The sequence below is a fragment of the Vanacampus margaritifer genome, chromosome 4, assembly GCF_051991255.1.
Source record: "Vanacampus margaritifer isolate UIUO_Vmar chromosome 4, RoL_Vmar_1.0, whole genome shotgun sequence".
Taxonomy (NCBI): domain Eukaryota; kingdom Metazoa; phylum Chordata; class Actinopteri; order Syngnathiformes; family Syngnathidae; genus Vanacampus; species Vanacampus margaritifer.
In genome coordinates, this window is record NC_135435.1 from 18,572,166 (window position 1) to 18,596,758 (window position 24,593).

The 24,593-nt window shown below is 38.3% G+C and overlaps 1 protein-coding gene across 1 annotated transcript in view; it reads left to right on the plus strand.

Annotated features, from left to right (window-relative positions):
- Window positions 1–23,619, plus strand: part of myom2b (myomesin 2b) — a 30,000-nt gene extending 6,381 nt beyond the window's left edge. Inside the window, exons 8-39 of the mRNA XM_077563575.1 lie at window positions 38–202; window positions 1,545–1,706; window positions 1,887–2,028; window positions 2,328–2,527; window positions 2,638–2,691; window positions 2,761–2,888; window positions 3,030–3,213; window positions 3,318–3,492; window positions 5,137–5,258; window positions 5,332–5,519; window positions 5,705–5,831; window positions 5,914–6,092; window positions 6,525–6,639; window positions 6,809–6,971; window positions 7,063–7,169; window positions 8,099–8,143; window positions 8,455–8,591; window positions 8,840–8,984; window positions 11,430–11,492; window positions 11,994–12,061; window positions 13,378–13,491; window positions 13,635–13,722; window positions 14,261–14,299; window positions 15,292–15,397; window positions 16,085–16,151; window positions 17,334–17,430; window positions 17,566–17,602; window positions 19,440–19,462; window positions 19,547–19,602; window positions 19,675–19,764; window positions 22,959–23,084; window positions 23,195–23,619. Coding sequence (XP_077419701.1) covers window positions 38–202; window positions 1,545–1,706; window positions 1,887–2,028; window positions 2,328–2,527; window positions 2,638–2,691; window positions 2,761–2,888; window positions 3,030–3,213; window positions 3,318–3,492; window positions 5,137–5,258; window positions 5,332–5,519; window positions 5,705–5,831; window positions 5,914–6,092; window positions 6,525–6,639; window positions 6,809–6,971; window positions 7,063–7,169; window positions 8,099–8,143; window positions 8,455–8,591; window positions 8,840–8,984; window positions 11,430–11,492; window positions 11,994–12,061; window positions 13,378–13,491; window positions 13,635–13,722; window positions 14,261–14,299; window positions 15,292–15,397; window positions 16,085–16,151; window positions 17,334–17,430; window positions 17,566–17,602; window positions 19,440–19,462; window positions 19,547–19,602; window positions 19,675–19,764; window positions 22,959–23,084; window positions 23,195–23,395 — 3,713 coding nt within the window. The 3' untranslated portion in view covers window positions 23,396–23,619. The remainder of the gene's footprint in view (window positions 1–37; window positions 203–1,544; window positions 1,707–1,886; window positions 2,029–2,327; window positions 2,528–2,637; window positions 2,692–2,760; window positions 2,889–3,029; window positions 3,214–3,317; window positions 3,493–5,136; window positions 5,259–5,331; window positions 5,520–5,704; window positions 5,832–5,913; window positions 6,093–6,524; window positions 6,640–6,808; window positions 6,972–7,062; window positions 7,170–8,098; window positions 8,144–8,454; window positions 8,592–8,839; window positions 8,985–11,429; window positions 11,493–11,993; window positions 12,062–13,377; window positions 13,492–13,634; window positions 13,723–14,260; window positions 14,300–15,291; window positions 15,398–16,084; window positions 16,152–17,333; window positions 17,431–17,565; window positions 17,603–19,439; window positions 19,463–19,546; window positions 19,603–19,674; window positions 19,765–22,958; window positions 23,085–23,194) is intronic.
- Window positions 23,620–24,593: the final 974 nt, after the last annotated feature.

The following is a 24,593-nucleotide window of genomic DNA, read 5'->3' on the forward strand; positions in this document are numbered from 1 at the left end:
TGTTTTTGTTTGTTTTTTACCCACTGTTTTTCCTCAGTTTCCATGATTCCAAAGATCCATTACACTAAAATCCACATTACTTTTCTGGAAAAGTTTGGCCCGGTGTTTGCTTCTGAAGGAGATTCAGCGACTCTGACTGCCACCATGGACCTTGAACCCAACCTGGCCAACCTGCAACCTGAAGCTCAGTGGTACAGAGATGGTAATTGCTTTCTGTTCCATGTTGTTTCATTTAACTTTGTCTTTCGCTGTACTTAACTCTTTGACTGCCAGACGTTTTCAGAAACGGGATGTCGCCAGTGCCAGCCGATTTAAGCATTTAGAGTGATCTTTCAAGGTCCACAGAAAATGTTGTGTTTGGACTATGGAAACACACATACTACCAAATGAAAGATTGGACTCTCATCTTTCATCAGAAAGTTTATTTCTACCTTATTCCGTTCTTCAGTAATCAACAATAGAAAATGGTTACTTTCACCGAAATTCTCTGTTTTGAGACAAAAAGCGGAGAAAAAGAGCTTTTTGTGAAACGATGTTATTTCATGCACTCTAGTGAATTCTACACTTCTTTTTGTCCATGAATGATGCCACAAACACCTAAATAGTGCTTTACTTCTGTAAAACGCTTTCACCAACAATGAATAAGTGTTTTTAGTTTGCAAAATACGTTCATTTCCATTCAACAGTGTAACAATTTGACAAAACAATTTCGCAAACTATTTACAAATGTGTGCAACTGTGGTACTACTTACAATTATGTGGATGTTTCAAATACAGTTTTTCTTTTTGTAACGCTCTCCTGCGTGCAAGGAGAGGGACCAGGATTCGCACAACAGATTAGTTTCACTTTCGCTTTGTCCGTTTCGCGTGCAGACGTTACACTTTCTTGACGGCCTTTTTTTCCGGGGAATAAATAGCAAGTAGCAGACTGTACACACTCCTCCGATGAATATGCATTGGACTCGGGGCACTTTTCGTCGTCCGATTGAACGTCCGCCTGAGCGTTGTGCTCCGTGTTTTCCGGTGTCAGCATCGCTAGCCCGTGAACCTTTATAACGTCGTCATAGCCGGCGCGTCAGCGCTTCCAACTTCGCCGTCAACCTCGGAGTCACCATCATCATCATCGATGATGATCATCGTCGTCATCAATGTGCTCTTTATCGTTGGTCGATGTCTTTGAAAAAAATGGCTCGACCGTGAGCTGCTTGCAAGCGGCCGCCATTATGGCTTCTTAAGCCATTGTCCCCTCAACACTCTAGCCCCGCCTCACGTCTTCTACTGACGCCCACCCAATCTTGTCAAAAGAGAGTCATCGCTGCCCTCTAGGGGCCAAAAATAGTCATTAGGCTCAATAGACCTGCTTGAAACTTTCACCACAGCTGCGGAAGGCTTGCCTGCACCCGTTTCAAATTGTTTTTTTTAAAAAATTGGATGACGTCTTTTAACGTCATTGGCGGCCCTCCGTAGGTTTTTACTTGACGTCTTTTAACGTCAGTGGCAGTGAAAGAGTTAATTGCATTTCTTTCTGTGCGCCTCATTTGCAGACACTCGTTTGTTCGATTCCAAATGGGTGAAGATCGAAACGGGCAGAGGAGTCAGTACCTTGACTCTTCCTAACCTCTACAAAGAAGATGAAGGCTTGTACACGCTGCGGATGGTTACAAAAGGAGGCACTGCACAACATAGTGCATTTGTCTCTGTGGCGGGTGAGGAATGGTCAAATTATGAGTTTTTTTCTATCAGTCTTAGTCTTTGCAGACATTCAGGATAAACTGATGCTTGTAACCTTGTGGAAACAATTTGGGAAATTTAACACATTTAACACCACTTTGGGATAAACGAGACCAGAATCTTAACAAAATCCAATTTTTTCACTTGCTGTGTAGATGGTCCCCCCCCAGTCGTTGGTGCACCCGGTGCTCCAATGGACATCAAAATCCACGATGCCAACAGAGACTATGTCATTGTGTCATGGAAGCCCCCCAATACTACCACAGAGGGGCCAATCCTGGGATACTTTGTCGACAAGTAGGAGTTACTGTTCAATACCTTTTTTTTTTCTTTCTTTTTTTTTCCTATTTTTTTTTTTTAATTTATTTATTTTCTGGAGAGCTCAGTATTGTTCATTCGGTAATTTTACCGATTTGACATGTCATCATCATTGCTCTCCTTTATTTATTTTTATTTAAAAAAAAAAATAAAAAAATAAAAATAAAGTTACTGTTCAATACCATAACAAAGGTCTTCATCACATATTGTACTTTATTAATTCATTATAAATAACAGGTAGCATGTGTCACAAGGTTTCTTTTCACTCACCTTTTCAGAAGTGAGGTTGGAACCGAGAACTGGACTCAATGTAACGATCAGCCCATTAAGATCTGCAAATATCCAGTCGCCGGCCTGTTTGAAGGACACTCGTACTGCTTCAGAGTCCGCACTGTCAACGCCAAAGGAGTCAGCAAACCTTCCCGCATGTCTGACCCCATCGTTGCGCTGGACCCGACTGAGTTCGAGAGGCTACAAAGTGAGAGATGACACTGGAATACTAAGATCAATGTCACATGGTCAGAGTATCTGTTTATGGGTAAAAGTATATAAAGAAACACCAGTAATAATGTTTTTTCCTTTTTGTAGCTAAAAAACTCGGAGGAAAGCTGGACGTCGTCTCTTACCATGAGGAAGTTGAAGGTGTGTATTTATTTTTGTCTATTTCTGGTAGTGCTATTGGTAGTGAATTTTTTGTGTACTTGTGTACAGCTGAAGGAAAACCTCCGGGTCCTGCATCTGGGATTTATGCGTCAGAAACTGACAGGACTTACATTGTTTTGAGCTGGAAAGCTCCGGCGAAGTCCAGCAAGGTTCCCATGTGGTACTACATCGAAAAGGTCATTTGTCTCCATTGACAATCAACTTATCTCACCTTTGGCCACTTCTACTTTGGCTGTCTAATGTCAGATACTCCAAAATAATAATTTGATGAAAACAATGATCCAGTACAGTAACAATTGCTGTCTCTTTCGCTGCAGACCATCGCAAACAGCGACGCGTGGCAACGTGTTAACACTCAGGTTCCGATTCGCTCCCCTCGCTATGCTGTCTTCGACCTGTCAGAGGGTAAACAGTACCAATTCAGAGTCATTTCTGCAAACATGTATGGAACCAGCGAGCCATCAGAACCATGTCGACCAATTGAAACCCAAGAACTGAAAGGTCTTTAGTTGTTTTCATGTTAAACCGTCTTGTCTTTTAGTCAGTATCCATCGTAATTGATACGATGACGTCGTTAACGCTGTTGCTTCATTCTTTGGCATCAGGTGTGCCTTCGGCTCCCGGCCAGGTGATCGCGACTCGGGAAACCGACACATCTGTCCTCATTCAGTGGGCTCCTCCAAAGGAACCCAACAATCTGATTGGCTACTACATCGACCAGTGTGTGAAAGGCTCCAAAGATTGGACCTCAGCCAATCACAAACCACACAAGAGCACTAAGTACGTTGACAGTAGTGATGGGAAAATGAAGCTTCATTAAGCACTTGCGATATTTTTTAACTCCGGTAACTACGGTAACGGTATAAATCGCGATATAGAATTAAGTGTGTTATTATTATTTTCTTTTATAAATAATTTGCTTACTGGTTTACATAGTCCTTTGTAGCTAAATGGAGTTAAAAAAAACAATGAATGAATACATTTACTTTGGATAACAGCATATATTGTGCAAATCTCTAATCAAAATTAAAAGTCAGCACTCTGGTGCAAAATAGTGCATGCAAAAAATATTGCTGATATTTAAATGAAAACAGTACAACTGGCTCAGAGCAAGTATTCACTTGAAGACGACAAAGGCATGCACAAGTGGCCATTGTAAACAGCACAAGTCTAGGTTTTATATAACGCAAAAAAGACTGAATCAGTTGCAAATAGTGATGGAAAATGGAAAATGAGGTTTCATGAACCACTACGCTGAGCGCAAGCCCAGGATGCAGATATGATGAGGTCATCAACATGCGCCATATAATGACATCATCAAGATGCGCTATGAGATGACATCATCAACATGCATGTATACCTTATATTGAATACAGACGCTCCCCAACTTACGAACGAGTTACGTTCCGAGCAATCGTTCGTAAGGTGAATTTGTTCGTAAGTTGCTTCAGTGCTATATTTTGTATTATAATTTATGTTTAAAGAGAATACGTACAGTACTGTACTACGTATGCTAGAGAGAGAGAGAGAGACACACACAGTATGTACATGTATGTAATAAGATAAATAAAATGAAGTTTAACTTACTTTTGGAAGATGTACTCGATGCTTAAGGATTTGATGGAGGAGGAGGAGGAGGAAGAGGAGGATTTTATATCATGAGAGGTTCTTCGTCGTCGCTGGAATGGGCTTCAAAAGTTACTTCCTCCTCCGTAACTTCAATGTAGGAAGAAGTTGAGGGTCGCGGAGAAGAAGATGAGGGTTGATGAGTATCTTCCTTGGAGGATTTACTAGAAACTGGCCGAAAGAAGCGATCTAACGACGATTGCACAGTTTTCTTCTTTTTTCATCATAAATGATGCGGTAGCACTGTATGGCATCATTCAATTGATTTGCAACCTTTGTGCAACGTTCAATATTTGGGTCTTGCTGCTCGAAGAGTGCGATGGCTTTATCTATGAGCGACAGGCGTTTCTTCTTCTTCCTCCTCCTCGACACGTTGCTGAGCCTCCAATGCTGGGTGAGCTCTCACAGCGCCAAGCGTCGGTATTAGCGGCGGAAAGAAGCACTACAGTACTCGGAAAAAGGTGCGCAATAAAAAATCGAACTTATAGCATCTCTTTCCGAACATTTTTTGACATGCGCGCATGCGCGCAGACATGTTCGTATGTACCGTTGTTCGTAACTCGAATGTTCGTAAGTAGGGGAGCGTCTGTATACCGTTTATATCGCCCAGCCCTACTATCGATGGTGATCTTGGTTTGACAAGTGCAATAAAAATTGATTAAATTTCCACTGTATTTTTAAACCAAGAGTGCCATCTAGAGGAGTCAAAAAAATAAAAATTAAATTAAATTAAAAAAAATATATATATATATATATATTATTGAATAGCAAGAAACCTACATGATGCTCTTGTTACAGGTTCGTTGTTAGCGGCCTCACAACAGGAGAAACCTATGTGTTCCGTGTCCAGGCTATCAATGAAATCGGCCTCAGTGATGAGTCCCAGGAATCTGCGCCTCTATCAGTCAAGGCTGCCCTCAGTTAGTATTTCCTCATTTTGGCATTACCAGTTACTTCTTCTCTTTTTATTCTGTGTCTTAATTTTCTTTTCAGCCACGCCTTCTGCTCCTTATAAGATTGAGTTGGTGAACTGCGACGGACATTCAATGGTCCTGAACTGGAAGAAGCCCCTTCACTCCGGAGGATCATCAATTAAGGAATATTACGTCGATAAGAGACGCAGTGGAACAGAAATGTGGCGGGAGATCAATATCCCACCGATTTCTGAAAGACTTTTCAAGGTAATGTCTGTATGAGTTTGAACAAAAATATTCTTAACTAATACCAATAAACTGTTAATTTACACGCATAGTTAAACAACTGTGGGGGTATCCTCTCTGCGTTTGAGGATTGAGAGTGGCTTTCCCATCTTATAGGATAACAACATCTTTGACTATAGTGACAATGGCACTGCGTTTACTGATAGGTGGAGGGTTTGACAGAAGGCGCAGTCTACCAGTTCCAAGTGTACGCCGCCAATCTTATTGGCCTGGGACCGGCATCCAAACATTCAGCCGACCACACCTGTGAGGCCTGGACTATGCCTGAGCCAGGTTAGTTGATGCAATGAAGTGGCTATGATGATGATTTTTTTCTTTTCTTTTCTTTTTTTAATTTTGATGTGCTCTGTTACAGGCCCTGCATACGATCTGAGTTTCTGTGAGGTTCGAGATGATTCTGTGTTGCTTGAATGGAAAAAGCCAGTCTACATCGGTTCTGGACCCGTCACTGGTTATTATGTGGAGTATGCCAAAAAGGGCACTAATGAATGGACTACAGCCAATGAAACAGCCACTGATGAATGCTTCCTTAAGGTGAGGATATCTTGTAATGTGTAAATGTTGTTGCTTTTCTTTAGGAAATAACAATAATTTATTTATTAGACTTTTTTCTACATTATTATTATTCTATTTTGCATATTTTTCATTTAAGATATTAAGTAATTGGATGTTAATGTTTGTAATGAAATGTCCTTCTGGCGCCTAATACAATCTTGATGTGACATTTACCTGTGTGACACTGACATCTAGTGTACAAAGTTGGCTATTGCATGTTGGGGGTTCAGCATTTTTTTTTATTTTTTAAATACCACTTATTGAGTAGCTTCCAGAGCGCTGTTAAGGACACTAATAATGCCTAATTATGTACATATTATGAAAAAATATGTTTGTTTGTGTTTCAATCTACAAAAGGCATCCCGAGAACAGTTTTCTGTCACCTTTCAGCAACACTTTTTGGTCTCTTAGGTGACAGGTTTGGAAGAGGACTGCACCTATGACCTCAGGGTGCGTGCTGTCAATGATTCAGGTGTAGGCATGGCCTCAGTGAACTCCGACCCTGTCACTGCCAAGGCTGTGCCGGGTAAGGTCTTAACACCCTTAAGTCTTTTTTGTTTAGGGTTTCTTACGTTTCAGAAAAAAACATTCAAAGAAAAACTCACCGAAATGTAAACACGAGCACTTTTGTGTTGTTGTCAGATAAGTCAAACTCTTCCCACTGATGTTTGTGTTTGTCTTTGTGTGTAATAAAGGCTCCCAGGAGGTGTCCTGCTGTGTGGATAAGAAGACGGGTGACATTGTTTTCACATTCGAGTCGTGCCAAATGAATGCAGGCTCTCAGTTCGTCTGGAAGAAAGATTATGAAGAAATCACAGATTTCTCCAAAGGAATTGAAATTAAGACTGAAGGCAACAAGTAAGATCACACACACACATTTTGAGATGTTTAATGTGACTCATCTGTCAATCTTGATCTGCCCGTGTCTCTCTAATGTCTTGCTTCATAGAACCCAGCTGATCTTTAAGAACGCAGATAAAGAAGACTTTGGGACCTTCTCTGTCTCTGTCACCAACACAGATGGCGTTTCATCCAGCTTTGCCATCAACCCTGCTGGTGCGCTTTATTTTTGTATTATTGCATTATTGTCAGTTTGTTTGATTTACGCATGAATTATATTAGTGCTTCTACCCACTATACATTTTCAATGGCAGCGTAAGACTTCAAGGTTTAAATTGTTCTGAAGGAAGTTAAGGTACTCAAACCCAGACAAAAAATAATAATCTAGTACACTAAAAGAGTTAAATTGTTTTCATTGCACTTTCCCCATGATTGTAAAGTCAAGTAAAATTTTGTAGACAGCACATCTGCACAATGCTGGTGGATCCTGAGACCTTGTCTCGCATCGGCGCAGGGTGGACAGCTGGTCATTTACTAGCGTGGTGCATTGAAATGGTTTGATTGATCACTGATCAGCATTCCCACAACAGTCCTCCCTCTTGCAGATCGCTCAACTACAAAATTACCAACATCAGGTCTAACCTTCCTCTGCGTAGCCGAGCGTTACGCCAGGATTTACACCGGTCACGAAAAAAAGATCCCATTGAGTCGGTGAAGAACCATATTCCTATCGGATAATATTTATGTATATAAGAAAAGTAGATGATCGCCATGTGAGCAAACATTTGGTGTTGGAGGCAAGGAAAACCTCTCAAACTTGAATGGAACATAGGTTCACTTGACTTGGCTTTTTTTTTTTGTCAGTTTATGATGCCGATAGAGAGCAAGTAGCTAGAGAGAGTCAAGAATGTTGACCAGTCAGGGGAAAGATGACAAATTAATGGGCATAACTGAAGAATAAACAATCCACACACAAAGCAACGAACAAAGATAGCGTGCATTATTTTGGTTTTAATAACTTTTTGTACCTCTTTCTGTATGAATGATCACCAAAGTCTGACAGAATTAAAAAAAAAAAAAAATTTCTAATACATACATGAGCAGTTTAATACAATACAAATAATGTTTTTTTTTGTGTGTTTCAGAGATGAAAAAGCTTGTGGCACAAAGTCATGATGTCAGACACCCAAGTAGGTACCTTTGGCTGAATCCTTCAATGTTTTTAATCTTTCTCTTTCCTTTGCTTTTTACTTGTCCTCCACCCTTCTCTACTTTTATGTCTTAGTTCTGAAACAATTCTTTTGTTGGATGCTAACACCCTTTACCTGCTTTTGCATCACCTGCCTAACCACTATTCACTGCTGCACCTCATCTGACTCCCTTCCCCGACTCTCCTGTGAATGCTGAGAGACGCAGTCCTCGGGCCCAAGTGCCAAAGCTTGAATAAAAGGATTTCTTTTTTTTTTAACCTCTTTTTAAATGTTGTCCTTTTTTTCCCTAGTCATCCCACTGAAGTCAGAGTTGGCCTATAAAATTTTGGAGAGAGGCAGAATGAGGTTCTGGCTGCAGGCTGAAGAGATTTCCCCCAACGTCACCTACAAATTCTTTGTTAACGACAAGGAAATGTCTGGAGCTGATGTAAGACACCGTTTTAGTTTACAAAAATAGTTGAGAAAAAGATGGAGCAAAAGTATGAACAAAGTTGGCTCCGGGCAATGCACTATGAGGATGATTCAGTAAGCTGCCTTTTGTGAGGAAGCAAAATAGAAAAGATCTCCGTGTGCACATCACAAAACAATTTCGCAAGAGCACTGAATTATTTCAAGTGACATAAAGCAGCTTTATTTTTTCAGTCGCCCCCTGAACAAAGAATTCTCTCTTTGCAGTCCATCAAGCTGGGCCATGACGCGTCTACAGGCGTCATTGAGTTGATCATGGACCACTTTACTGAGGAAAATGAAGGGACGTACACCTGCCAGATTACAGATGGAGGCGGCAAAGCACAGAGCTCTCTGGTGCTCATTGGCGATGGTAAGAGGAGCCTGTGAACTCGCAATAAGAAGCTAATGTATATAGTGCAGTTTGATAAACCTCATAAGTATATGTCTGCAAAAGAATGAACCATAATCTGTGTTTTTATTGATGTTTGCTTCTTACGCTTATCTATCTGTCTGTCCGTCCGTCCGTCCGTCCGTCCGTCCGTCCATCCATCCATCCATCCATCTATCTATCTATCTATCTATCTATCTATGTATTGAAAGAGGAATAAAATTATTTTGTCCTCTTTGCGTGTTCCAAAAATGAAGATAGATTTAATGTAAAAAATACACCTTTGCAAAAATGATTTTTTAATTAGTCAGAGATCTCTGGACAGATAACAGCCTCTAATTCATCACTTAAACAGGTGGGATTCAGAGCGTCAAATGTAGTTCTTCCACATGTACAATGGTTTCTTATAGTTAAAAGACCTCCTCTCTTTCATTTGTAGACAAAACATACTCTCTGGGTATTTTCCATGAGCGATGGCGAAAACAGAGTCAGGTGTGGGTGTTCAAAACAGATTCTGTTCTCAAGGACCAAATGTGTTTTCGCACAAAACGCTAGAAGGAACTTTTTTAGACTAAATAGTATGTCCCAGTTTAAGGTCAGATAATACTGAAATCAACACCATCTGCTCTGCACAGGACACAAAACATTTCGACAAGGTTAATATAAATAATTAAAATGTTAATAATGTGTAACAATGGTTAATAAAATAAAATGAAGTATTAAAAATGTTATAATATCTATCAGTATCCATCCATCCATCCAGAAATTTATTATTTATTTATTTAAAAAATTTATAGAAATAAACTTATGAATGAAAAATAAATGTATGTCTCTCTCTATCTTGCTATCTAGTTAGCTATCTAGTCAGCTGGCTAGCTAGCCAGTTACATAGCTAGCTAAAGTAGTATGAAAGCTAGCTAGATGATTCAGGTGAAACTGCTTTTTTTGTTTTGTTTTACGGAGACATTGTAATGTCTTATAAATAATATCTATCTATCTATCTATCTATCTATCTATCTATCTATCTATCTATCTATCTATCTATCTATCTATCTATCTATCTATCTATCTATCTATCTATCTATCTATCTATCTATCTATCTATCTATCTATCTATCCATCCATCCAGAAATTTATTATTTATTTATTTAACAAATTTATAGAAATAAACTTATGAATGAAAAATAAATGTATGTCTCTCTCTATCTTGCTATCTAGTTAGCTATCTAGTCAGCTGGCTAGCTAGCCAGTTACATAGCTAGCTAAAGTAGTATGAAAGCTAGCTAGATGATTCAGGTGAAACTGTTTTTTTTGTTTTGTTTTACGGAGACATTGTAATGTCTTTTAAATAATATCTATCTATCTATCTATCTATCTATCTATCTATCTATCTATCTATCTATCTATCTATCTATCTATCTATCTATCTATCTATCTATCTATCTATCTATCTATCTATCTATCTATCTATCTATCTATCTAATGTTGACAGTCTTCTGTTTTGATTTAGTTATAACTGTTTAGATTTAGTAATAACTGTTTTAATTTCCTCAGTAGAGCTGGGTGAGTGTTTAAATGATGTTTGGGGGAGCTTCCTCTATTCCCACACCAATGGGCCATTTGTCTTGGGTTAAAGAAAATGTGTTAAAATGATTCCTTTGAAAGTCTTATCTTATTTTATGCTAGGTGACATCAGGGCTAAAACCTACTATATTTCCACATCAAAGTGCCATCTGTCAATGTGTATTGAATGCTGTAAAAGTCTGTCTTGGCTGGGGGCTGGTGGCTGGGGGGGCTTGGGGGCAAAGGAGGCGTTGTAATACTTTTTCAAGATAGTATAAGAATGCTGTGAGTCCTCTGAAATAACACACTGAGCGAGGAGCAGCTGTGCTTTTGTAAACCCGCTCGTGTCCAGAATATTCTGTAAAATAAATCCTTCGAAGGACCTGTTCACCGATCTCCAGTCTGTATTCAATGAATCAACAATCTCTCTACCCGAACAACACGAACACGCAGAAGACAAAGATAGTCTTTTAACACTATCAATCTATCTCTAGCTAGCTATGTAGCTATGTAGCTAGCTAGCTATGTAGCTATTTTTTGTTAATCTATTTTAGTTCATATATCTGTACCATTGACATGCAGTCGAATCAATTAGAGGCTCTTGCATTAGTTGATGGAGGGTAATAGCTTAATTTTGTGACCACAGACAATTTGATGAAGAGTAGATACACTTTTTGTATTTTTTTGTATTTATTTATGTATTTATTTTTGTGCATGTGTGTGTGTGCGTTTGATATTTTTCTTATGTAAGGTTGTAAGGTTCAGAAACACTGCTCTAAAGGTATTTACATTAAAGGAATGTATAGAAATTCCTGCTGGCTAATTTTAATTATTGTGTGCGTGTGTGTGTGTGTGTGTGTGTAGCTTTCAAGGCTGCGCTGGCTGAAGCTGAATACCAGAGAAGAGAGTACATCAGAGTCAAGGAGGGTAAGAAACAAACATTATGCACATTCTATGGAAGCAATCTCTTTGCAGGAGGGAGGTTACTCATTTAATACATATAGATGACTTACACAAGCATACGTAGACACAAATTCCACATAATTAATTACCGGTAGTTCCATGTAAAGCTATTCATAGAACACCACACGTGGTATGAAGTATCCATATTTTGCTAATGGGATTCAACACAAAAGGTGATACTATTATTTTGTCATCATTTTCTACACCACAGAAAAAAACGGAGAATTCTTATATTTTACAGCTCTTATAAAGGCTTTCATCAGAATGTACATGTGCCTAACGTCGTGGCCAGCATTTATGTATAAAAAACACTTTCAATATCAGAGAAAAGTTTGCACACAATGATGTGAAATTACTGCTAAATTATTCATACGGCTGTTCTGCGGTTGAGGCAATAAAGTTCCTCAAGTAGTTAAACATAATTACGTTTCATCTGTGTTTTTGTGTCCCATCGCTCTCCAACAGGCCCCCACTTCAGCGAGTTCCTGTCGCTTCACGTGGGAGACGACTGCTCAGTCACACTCGTGTGCAAGGTAAAAGCGGCCAAGCTCAATTATTGAACATTTGCACTGGAAACAAACAGAAGGCTCACTTGTGGATTTCTAATTAGCCATTCGGCTCGGAGCTTTAATGATAACGTCCAGCCACACGGACTCACCGGAATGAGGCTGCTGAGATTTTGCCTTTGTGAATAAACGTGAAAAAATACGTTTGAAAGAACGCGGGTACTTGAGGAGCAACTCTGCAAGTACGGCATAATAAAAGCTACTTGTCAAGCTTCCGCCATGCTGCAAAAAAAAAGAAAGAAAAAAAAGTGGTTATTGTGTGTGATTTGTTCGAGAACACTACATTATTTAGGGTGACTAACTGCAGGCCACAACTCTGCATGGTGGAAAGACAGCCTTTTTCATCCTGGAGAGCCCGGAGTGAATCTTAATGAACTCATAGTGAACTTACGTACAATTATCAAAATGTTATACAGTCTGAAGTTGGCCACATTAAAAGCATTAGGAACTGATTTACGCATGAATTATATCCGTGCTTCTAACCACTACACATTTTCAATGGCAGCGTAAGACTTCAAGGTTTAAATTGTTCTGAAGGAAGTTAAGGTACTCCACATCAAAAGTGACACAAAATGATGGCTTAATGGAAGCAATAGAGAATGTTAGATTTGTGATCAAACATTTAGAAGCTGTTAAAAGAAAAAAATAAAGAGACTCAACCTCCTTTTTTATTCGCTATAAATACTCTTTTATTGCTGATTATTACGTTAACAACCAGTTATCCATTCTTGCATGAGTGGAATTTCCCCTTAAGGAATTGTGATGAATAAAAACAAAAGAAAACCCAGTAATATCGCGCCTGCCGCTACGAGCGGAAAAACTTGACAGCCAAACCAGCTACGACGAAATCCTTGCATCATATGCTGAGATGCGTATTGTTGAGAATTTTATATTAGCATGTCAGCATGTAAAATGCATTGCAGAGATTTTGCTGAACGCGTTCGCTCGGAAAACAAAGCCTGGATGCTGACATATGTCACAGACGCGCTCACTAACTTGGCCGGCCTGGGGAAGTTCACGCCATTCAATCTTCACTAATGTATGTTGTAACGATATACAACCAGTCTTACATTATTTACAGTTAAACTGTTACTGTCACTCACCAAAGGTTGTTTTCCCTCCTGTTGTTTTTGATTGAGTTGCCAGCTACTGTCGTTTTATCTGAATAATTCAAGCTGGCCCGGTTCCCTGCGACAACATCAAGCATCGGCGAGCAAGTTGACATAAGGCCCATGCATACATTGAACACTTGCATGTTGCTGTATGTTGCGTTTTCATTGTAGGTCGCCAACTTGAAGAAAGATTCGGAATTCCACTGGTTCAGAGAAGACACCGAAATAATTCCTGATGTGAAGCCTGACTTGAACTCAGGAGTCTGTAAACTGGCAATCAAACTGGTAACTTTTTTTTTTTTTGCTTCTGTTGATATTAAAATATCTGCTATTATCATTGCAATTAGCTCATTGCTTAGACATTTTTGAAAGTGGTAAAGAAATGTCATCTGTCCTTATTTGATTTGATTCTACCGTCTTTTCTGCAGTTTTCTCTGCAAACGTCAGGGATCTACAAGGCCACCATCAGCGATGCGAGAGGAAAGGATATGAGCCAAATTGATGTTTCTGGAAAAGGTAAACAAACTGAATTACAAAATGTATTGATGAGGGCAAAAATCAAGAATAAATCCCCAAAATATGTGATTTCTAGTTTTCTCATTAAATCATGGGTGAAGGACAGAACGTGTTTAAAATGTAAGCATCTTGACTGTTTATATCCACTTTGTATTTCATAAAATTTCAAATTGTGTAACCCTTAACTGGAGTGTAAAAATAATTTGATGTGACAGCTTGTATGCCCACCGGCCTGGATTTATTTCCAAGAAATACTATAATCTGTATTACGTTTTGCTATTACTACTTGTAATGGTCTGTCACACGTTTTTTAAAATTACGCATTGTCACCTGCCACTTAATTAGTTACACCTGCACAATGTAATAAGATGTGACCAATGTTTTTTGAGATATGAGCTGTTGTTTGAACAATTTTTTGTTTTGACTTGCAAGCAGAAATTTGAGCACCTGGCATGAATTGCAACTGATTCTGATTCCGAAATTTTTTTTCTTCCCAATTGCAATTAAAGCCATTTCATTTGTGTATCTTATTTCCTAGTTTTTGAAGAGGCCATAAACCAGATCACCCGACTGGCTGGTAGGTGTCTTTCTGTCTCTTGCTCCTTTGAAAATGTTCCAAATTTCTCTGCGACAAGCAAAAGGGTTTGAGAGTGTGTGGCGAGTGTGTCTTTGCAATGTTTTGCAACATTCAACGAAGCCTGCCGAAAAAAGCAACGCTCGCTCTGTGCGCACACCTTCGCAAACCTGCACCGCTCAGTGAGAAACGGGCTTTAATCGTGTCTTCAATATCATCTCGTATCGATTCATATGCAGCCAAATAGATTTTTAAAGATCAATTTTTGATGTAAATATTCAACATAATGTCTTATTTAGGGTTATCTTTTACACATTAAGCATGGAAAAATGTTATATTAATAGAACATTAAGCCTTAATATTTTATTTTAATGCTGTTCTGACATGAAACAGATTCTAACCTGTTTGTTAAATACAGTGGCTCACAGTTATAAGCCTGAAGTACATTTTCATACAAATCTTACAGTGTACATGTACAAGTTTACTGATCAGTATTTTTCAAAATTTTAGATTTGTATCAAGATTAATTGGTATCGAATCATGAACTATGAATCGTGATACAGATCGAATCGCAAGATACTAGGCAGTTCACACCCCTAATATATATATATATATATTATAATGAATTAAAATAGTAAATAAAATAATAATAATAATCTAATAGTATTTCAACAACCTATTTTACCTGAATAACTTGTTTTAAATATTTATTCATCTATAGCCCACAGTAAAAAAAAAAAAAAAGAAAAAAAAAAGAGAAAAAAAGATGCTTGCACTAATGCTTCATCATTGGAGGGTCAAGAGAAAAAAAAGCAATCTAATCCTTTATTCATGCAGCTTTTCATGCGTGTAGACTGAAATTGAATTACAGTCCCCTGAAGTTGGGGAAGTTGCCTGCCTGCCTGCCTGGTGACTGTCAGCAGTCCAAAAGTGGCTGCCTGCTTTTCCAAAGTGACCTGTGTGCAACCCCCTCCCACCTCTATCATCACCCGCAGGAGTGAGTGCACAAGAGCTGGTGATCCACTGCACAGCCACCGGCATTCAGCTGCAGTGTCCCATGAAGTATTACACTTCAGAGATGAACATCGTCTGGTACTGCGGGTAAGGCGCCATTTCACCTTCCAAGCCCGCCACTGCAATTACTGCTTCCCTCCGTGACAAAAATAATGAAAACAGAGCGTACGAAGTGCAAGGGGGAGAGGTGATTATTTTAAGCCTGCCTACAAATATATGAGAAGCGCAAAGCATCTTGTTTGGCTTCTCCTCACAAGTCGACGGCAAAAACAATTCGCACTGGGACGGCGGTTGCTAGTGCTTTCATTATCCGTGTTATTGGAGCAAAATTGGCCTGTTTTGTAGCAAAAATCACAGACATGTCTGCACTTTAAAGCACTCCATGGGTCCCTAGCGAGGAAAATGCGCAAACAGGTGTAATGACAACATGAAGGGAGAAGGCTTGAGGGTAAGGTAAAGAATGACAAAGGTGGAAGGCGGGAAGGGTGACGCGGGTTCGCTTTTGAGGCTTTTGAGGTTATTTAATTATTCATAGAACACAAATTAGGGAGATGAGATTTGTAACCCCGGCTCACGCCTTCTGCGAGTGCACACGAGAGCGAGTGACAGATAGCAAGAGAAAGAGGAATTAGTCTCCCTAGGCGTAACATTAGGCTGCCGTGTAAACATGATTTTCCATTACCTCAAAAGTGGGCAGTACACACTCGCATATAAACAATAATTGCATACATGTGCACAGCCTAATAATCTCTCGCTCTCCGTGCCTCTCAACAGTGACAAAAAACTCTGCCACAGTGACAAGATTGTGATAGGAGGAACACCTGCTATGGCAACAATGGAGGTATTACATTTTCTGTCTATTTTGGTGCATCCATAACTAATTTGTGAGTGCAGAGGTGACCTCTAGAATAGTGTTTCTTAACCTGGTTGGAGGTACTGAACCACACCAGTTTACTAGGCGCATTCACCCAACCCTTCTTTATTGAATTATAAAATGTTCTGGCTTTCTTCACCTTGAATTATTTTTATTTTTATTTTTATTTTTATTTTTATTTTTATTTTTATTTTTATTTTTATTTTTATTTTTATTTTTATTTTTATTTTTATTTTTAGTTTTTATTTTTTATTATTATTATTTATTTACTTATTTTTATTATTTTTTTAAAATAATTTTTTCATTTTAATTTATTTTATTTTATTTTATTAGAATTTTAGCTCAGTATTGTTCATTCGGTAATTTTAACGATTTGACATGTCATCATCATTGCTCTTTTTTATTTTTATTTTTATTTTTTCTTCACCTTGAATTCAGAAAGCGTTGTTCTTCATCTCTCCCTGCATGACGAGGAAGTGTTTCTTTAGTTTTGCTAGCTAGCTAGCTGCGCGGGACTAGAATTGCTCAACTTGACATTGCAAATGATGCCGTTAGGACCTTGACTCTCAGCACTCAACTCAACTTTTACAGCGCTATAAAACAACTGATACAGCAGATACAATGAAAACAGCAGAGGCCCCAGCATTGAACCCTGTGGAACACCATACGTTCCGTTACACATGTGAATCCACATTGCATATATTTGTCCGGCCACTTGCTTTGAAAGGGAATACAATATTAAAGAAATCATAACGGTAGATATAGCATCACAACAACAATCAAAAGTTGAGCGCACCAAATTCCCTGCCGCAAAGATAGGCCAAGCAAATCAGGTGTGTGTCTTGACATCTGCTGAACTCCTGAGACTGAACACAGGTTAAGAACCGCTGCTCTAGAAGAATGTAACAAATTTAGAATAGATAGAATAGAAAAAAAAAATATGTGTCCTTTAAAATTAATTAGATGAATGCTATCTTTTTTTCCCTTTTTTTTCTTTTACTCTGTGCCAGAATGTGTCATAATTGTAATTACCTTTCAGATGAAATGAGCATGAGTTATGGGCGTGCATGTATAATTTAATAGCTGGGCCCTGATGAAATGATAGCTTTAGTGTTGACAAGTGGCTGAATGAACTTCCTGATGTAAAAGGTGATTGAACCAACTGAGAAGGACAAAGGGAGGTACTCAATCGTCATCACCGACCCTGAAGACTCTCACAAGCGCTCGCTGGACCTCAGTGGTGAAGGTCAGTACATTTGCGGGGGTGAATTTGAAAAAAAATCAATATGAGTTCAACTAGCATTAACTACAGTAAAGTTGTTGTGTTATGTCATTTCAGTTTTAAGTGATAAAAGTAAAAATATGTTTTTGTTTTTGACAGTTTTTGACAAAGCGCACGCTGAGTTCCAGAAACTCAAGTAAGTCTTCAATCTCAAACAATGTCTTTGCAACGGTTCTAATCAGCATGATTTATTCAACTTTGGATTCATAGTTTGGTATGATAAACAGGATGGAGCGCTTGTTAAGAAACCAAAGAAAAGCTAGCAAACTACGACTTACATGTAATTAGCAGTCATACACTCTCGGAAGCCAGTGATGACAAATTGCCGAAAAACCATAAAAGGAAAATAGCCAAATGATAATAAATGAAGTAGAGAATGTAGTAAATAGATTGTAGACTGTCTCAGCTTGTGCTACACACGCTAGCTGTAGCTACTTGTGACAAGGTTATTAGGGGTGTGCCAAAAAATCGATTCTCATAAGAATCACGATTCTCATTTAGTACGATTCAGAATCAATTTTTAATGTCCCAAAATCGATTCTATTTAAATTATTTTATGCTGTCTTCCCTTTGTGTGTGTGTGTGACTTTATTGGGAGCGCTGTTCATGTTGTAGCCGATTTGGCCACTTAGGGGCAGTGTGGTTCCACGTGGTCAGATACACTGTTAAGTTGTAGCCACATTAGAGAGTAGAAGGAAAAAGTCCCGATCAAGTTATTCCAATAAAAGTTGTTTTTTTGCAGTGTGTTCTTTTGAGTGATAAAAGTGCCGCGAGTAGCGCACTAATTAGCATTAGCGAGTCAGACTGGAGTAGATCATTACGATTCCTTGAACATCTAAAAATGGAAGCAAAAATCATTGTCAATCAAATCATTGTCAATCAAAAATCGTTCGTAATCGAAAATCGATTCTGAATCGCATACCCAAAAATCGGAATCGAATCGAATCGTGAGACATTCCAAGATTCCCACCCCTAAAGGTTATTTATTATACCATCAGTATAATAATAATATGAACAAGGAATGTTTGATACTACTTTTTTTCCCAGATCGATAACAGTCCAAGTACTCAACTCTAGCCTACCAATACTGATACCAACTACCGATACCACTAGTACTTTTAATACATAACCCCCCCCCCCACACACACACACACACACACACACACACAAACACACAAAACAATGACAGATCATTTTAAAGAAATACCTTTTTATATACAGTATATACCAATATAGCATTTTTATAATTGCATGAAATTAATGGCAATTATCTATTCTTCTAATTTGTAGTTCCTGATCATAAAACAGCCCCACAAGAGGGTGTGGGGGGTGAGTAGTATTGGTACTCGACCTTCCCTAACATAAACTACAGCAGGTGTCTTACCAATTTGTGTTTGATTATCATCAAGCTCTATTTTAAAATGACCCCCCCCCAAAAAAAGAAAAATGAATCTTGACTGTGACACACAAGGTACACGCTGCATTTTCAGCATCCATTAGCCCAAAATCAAAAGTCGCTAAAAGAAATAATGACGAAAAGCACAGTGGAAACCGGCTCAAATCCCTTTTCTAATTAACATTCAATGAGAGGCGTTGAAGCGCAACATTTTACCTGCACGCTGTTGCAAGTGTCGCCCTGCTGGCTTCTTATTGAGTGTCAAGATGGGACAAGGAGAGCAGAGTTCCCCGAGCCATCTGCTTCACAGGATGACCTCTCACCCGGCCCGGCTGCTCTAATTGGCAGAAAAACAGCTTTAAATAACAGAGAACATTCAAATTGTAGTTTGGCTTCTTCTTTTTTTTTTTTTGCATCCTGTGGCGATCCATCTGAGAACTGATTCCGACCTCAGTATGGAGAGGAAAATTTAAGGGAAATGTGACCAACTTCTACTTGCTAGAATAATAAAAAGTGTGTCATCCCTGGTCGCCATTTTGGATTATTGAGCCTAAACGTGTCCGTTTTTTGTTTCCAGGGCTTTAGCTTATGCTGACAAGAGTGAGTATGCATCTTCTCATTCGGTTCAAGTATCGTCTTTTACGCAATAACGCCGTTCGCTAACCGACTCGTGTTTTCCCACAGACCGCGGTAAGGTGATCGGAGGTCTGCCTGACGTCGTCACCATTATGGAAAAGAAGGTAACATTTGAGCGTGAAAGCTCAACATGATTGTCCGATGACGTGGATGACTCATCACGTGTATGCAACCAGACGCTGAGTTTAACGTGCACGGTGTGCGGGGACCCCAAACCTCAAGTCTCCTGGCTGAAGAACGGAGTCGAGGTCGAGCGTGATGATCAGGTAAAATCGTCAACGGAGAAATAAATGAGCAGAACTTCCAATTGAATGCGCTGCCTGTCAAGCATGAAAGCAACATCTTCTTTTGCCCTTGTCGGTTTGATAAATAATTCAAACGGTTTGTTGCTTGCTATTGTTATGAAAATGTTATTAATATCAGCTATTCGTCTTCACATCGCTTGTTCCAATCATTTTTTTTTTTTTTAAATATCTTTAAGCACACGCCAAATATATAATTTCATAACCAGAATCTGGGATGTGAAAAACAATCAGAAGTGATTGCATTTCAGGCTGATGAAGTCAGCAAACAAAACAAAAATAAACACACCCTTGCTTAACTCATTCACTGCCATTGACGGCTGTAGACGTCAAAAAATTATTAATAATAATAAAATAATAAAATAATTAGTTTGGGGAAACGGTATGGGATTATTTTTTGTTTATAGGTTTTAGGTGAACTAATGAACGCACGCACGCACATACACATATTCACCCACATACAAAAAAAATAAAATACAAAATATATATATATATATAAAAAAAATTTAAAAAAAAAAGGAGAGCAATGATGATGACATGTCAAATCAGTAAAATTACCGAATGAACAATACTGAGCTCTCCAGAAGAAAAAATAAAAAAATAAAAAATCATTCGTTTCATATTTTTTCCACTTGTTGACAAGAGTATGAAAACCTAGGAAAAAAATGTATTGTACATTTAGAACAGGTATATAATGTGTGATTAATCGTGAGTTAACTATTGATGTCATGCGATTAATTACAATAAAAAAAATTAATCGTCTGACGCCTCTAATTTTGAATAATCTTCTCTTTCTTTTCTTTTTTTTTAAATTAGGGGGCATCAGGTGATTATTTTTTTTTAATTGTAATTAATCAAATGACCTCACTAGTTAACTCAAGATTAATCACGTATTTTATATCCGTTTTAAATGTACAATATTTTTTTTCTATGTTTTCATACTCTTGTTAACAAAAGTGGGAAAAAATGCTAAACTAATTTTTGACGTCTATAGCCGTCAATGGCAGTGAATGAGGTAAATTAAGCGTACTGTACATCCAAAATGCGCTCCCAGTTGGTCAATGGTTGTTTCTACATTATCAGCTTCCCGGCGGTGGCTCCTGCCGCCTTTGAAGATTTAAGCTAAAGAAATGGCGAGAAGGTCTTGGAGGAATCTATTGAAAGTTTGCCCTCGTCTTTATTCCTTCCCTGACCTGCTAACAATGCGTCTAAAACAAGAACTGGTGTCCTCGGTGATGTGTCTGCCAAATCTCAGGGGCGCCTCCACTCAACATATATATATAACATATAGGACATAGGATAGATGCAGAAAGTAGTCACATGTTGACTCAAGCATTTTTTTTGTTTCCAAGCTTGAAAAGCCACACAGAATGAAAGCGTCACTGAACTTAAGAAGCAAGCAGATTTGAAAGTGATAAAGAGCTTTTTATGATCTTAAGAGACCTACATGACAGCTATACGACATTCGTGCGATATTTGGGAAACGACAAGGATAACATCAGGATACTCACTTGAGGCGATAACGGAATTTTAATCCTTGTTTTAATATCACTTGTCCTCATTGGGGTCATGGGTGTGCTGGATTCGCAACTGACCTGATGCATATTTCCAGTCATATATTAAATTCGTGAACACTTTTCATTTACCGTTATCCACCGAATACCGAATCAATTCGACTGGGTTAATAATTGTACTTTACTTTTGCCGAAAAACATGTCATACATTACAAAATTCCAATTTGGTCATAATAGTAAATGCTTATACGCTTATATAGTGCTTTATGTCAAAGCACTTCATCTATTAATCTACAACAAAAAAATCCCTTTTTAGTTTAACCCTCCATTTTGAGTATATTTTTTCCCCATTAAAACCCTGATGTATATGATCTTACAAATGCATTACACAGATAACCCATTAGAGGGCAGTATCACCTAGCAAGATCGCCCCAATTGAGAAAGGAGAAACACCACTTCACTGCCATTGACGGCTATAAACGTCAAAATTTCATTTGAGCTATTTCTACTAGTTTAACATTTTTTCCCCCACTTTTGTTAACAAGAGTATGAAAACCTAGAAAAAAATGATTGTACATTTAGGACAGATACAATTTGTGATTAATCTAAAAACTAGTGAAGTCATGCGATGACTTACGATTAAAAATTTGAATTGCCTGACGCCCCTAATTTTTAATAATCTTTTCCTTAAAAGAATACAATTATTTTAATTATTATTATTTTTAAATATTTTTTCTTTAAAAAAAAAAGAAAAGGTTTTTTTATGACTTCTCTAGTTAACGCACGTGCGATCAAATTTTATATCTGTTCTAAATGTACAATATTTTTTTCTAGGTTTTCATACTCTTGTTAACAAATGTAGAAAAAAATGTTAAACTAATAGAAATTGTTAAAATGAATTTTTGATGTCTATAGCCGTCAATGGCAGTGAATGAGTTAATAGTGGGAAATGTTCTTTCTGATTTTTAGAAATGCTAATATGTTTGATATGCCTGTTATTAATATATTTTTCACAGTTATAAATGTATGAATTTAAAGCATTGTAAGCGGATGTGTCAAGTATGACACAAATCAAAAGTCATATGTGGAAGTTGATTTTCAAAAACCTTTTTTGTTTGTTTGGACCAATAAATACTCTTATTTACAAGGAATCATTGTTTTCTCTCATATATTTCATGGTTCAGGCTTTATAGGATTAAAATAACTTACTTTAACATCCAGTAACGGCAGAACCGAGGGTATTTTTTCATTCTTTATAAAGTTTTAGATCCACCCTTGCTGTGTCGGTTGTACCAGCTAGCTAGCGCTAAGCTAACCTAGGAGGTTTTGTCTCTCCGATCCAGCGTCCACATTTGCAAACTCCCTCTTGTGGCCAAAAGCGAAGTTACAACAAAGGTGTTGAATCGTTGATACACTGCCTAGATGGGCTTTATTGACTGATTAATTAAGAGTTTAATATAATGCTCATTAGCCGGCTAAACATTCCCATACATACTGTACAAGAGCGCGCTTCACATGACGGTATGTTGCTCGAATCCGAATGTATAAATACCAACAGAAATACAGTTATTGCATTGTTTTTTGTTTGAGGTCCAGAATATTGATTCCAAACTGACACTATCAATTTTTGTTTCCGCATTTCAGTACGTGGTCTCCCTCGACCAGGGCAAGTTTGCCAGTCTTACCATCAGAGGCATTTCCATGGAGGATTCCAGCAAATATTCCATGATTGTTCAGAACAAATACGGAGGGGAATCCGTGGATATTGTGGTGAGTGAAATCACTGGATTGAGCTGATCTTGAGATTTAGAACATACTTATCTGGTTGAACCTACACGCTTGAAAATGAAACTTTTTTTTTTGTCCAAATCTTTCTTCAGGTCTGCGTGTACCGCCAAGGTGAAAGAATCCCAGAGGCAAAGCCAACCGTGACAACTAAAACAATCATCCCTCCCAAAATGCCCATTGAAATGCCTCCAACCATGACAAAGCCAGCCCCCTCCGCTCATAGCCCCACCCCTCCCAGGGCAGCACCCGGAAGAGGAGTGAAGAGCCCCACCCCCACTCGAAGGAGGTTTTAAAGTAATAGGTCTAAAATAAAACTGGTGCTCATTTTTATTAGAAACATTTTCTTGGGGTTGAACAGAGCGAAAACTGTGACATTAATTTGAAATCTGTAATGAAACATTCTACTAAGTGAAGAAGAATGTTTGAGATGTTTTGAATTAGGAAAAAGATAATTAAATGATTCAAAAAAATTTAATAAAATCACGTCACAGTATGATTTGATTCAAAACCACCAGAATAAAACCAAAACTTGAATATTGAATGTGACCTGTTTTAACTGCGAGTCCAAGGTTATCGTTTCAAAAGGAAAAAATCATCTTGTGATGTTTTGCATACACTTTGTGAAGAAATTCCCTAATATCCCAACCACCACTTTGAAGATGTGGCCAAGTCAAGTCTGCGGAGGCAGGTTGGGTTCCACATTGTCCACCGGGACGGCTGCCAGTGCACATGATCAATGGCATCAATTATTGGCTGGCTCTCACCATCACCAGACATGTTTTATACATGAAGCATCTCAAGATGTCGATGCATAACTTCTGTCATCAACGTGCTTACACCTACCGCCATGCATTTTCACACCGCCATGACCTCGCTTCCACATTCACCAGAGGACGCGTTAACGCGGGCGCGGGAAGAAACGGCTAAGGAGCACTTACCTATTCAAGCCTGTCATCCACAAATGCAGTTTCCCGCACACCTTGGGCACAGTGTGATATTGAGCTTGAACGTCAGCAGGCAGGCAGTAAATGAGAGCACTTGGAGCAGCACCTTCGAAAAGACATGCTGACTTTTAAGGGTGACATCTGAGGATATGCCAGACAAAATATCCACGGGAATATTCGTGAAGTTGATCTAATGAGATCCAATTGAAGTGCTTTTGTAGAAATGTGGTTTCTTTCAAAGATAATGCTTTGCTTTGAAACTGAAAATGAAAGATTAAGTGAATGCTGCAAAATAACACATAGAATTCATTTTGATTACACAAAATGATTTACATAAACTATGAAGGAAAAAAACCACACTTTCTGTCATATTTGTGCCTTGAGTTGGATTTTTAAGAAATGACCACACCCAAGGAAGAACAAACAATCGGAAACGGAAGGAGAGACTGAGTAGCCCATTCATTGTTTGCTAATAATCGGGCATAAGACTAGCAACGCAAAATTAGCCACATATGACCTATTTTTTTAAATTATTTTTTAAGTTTGA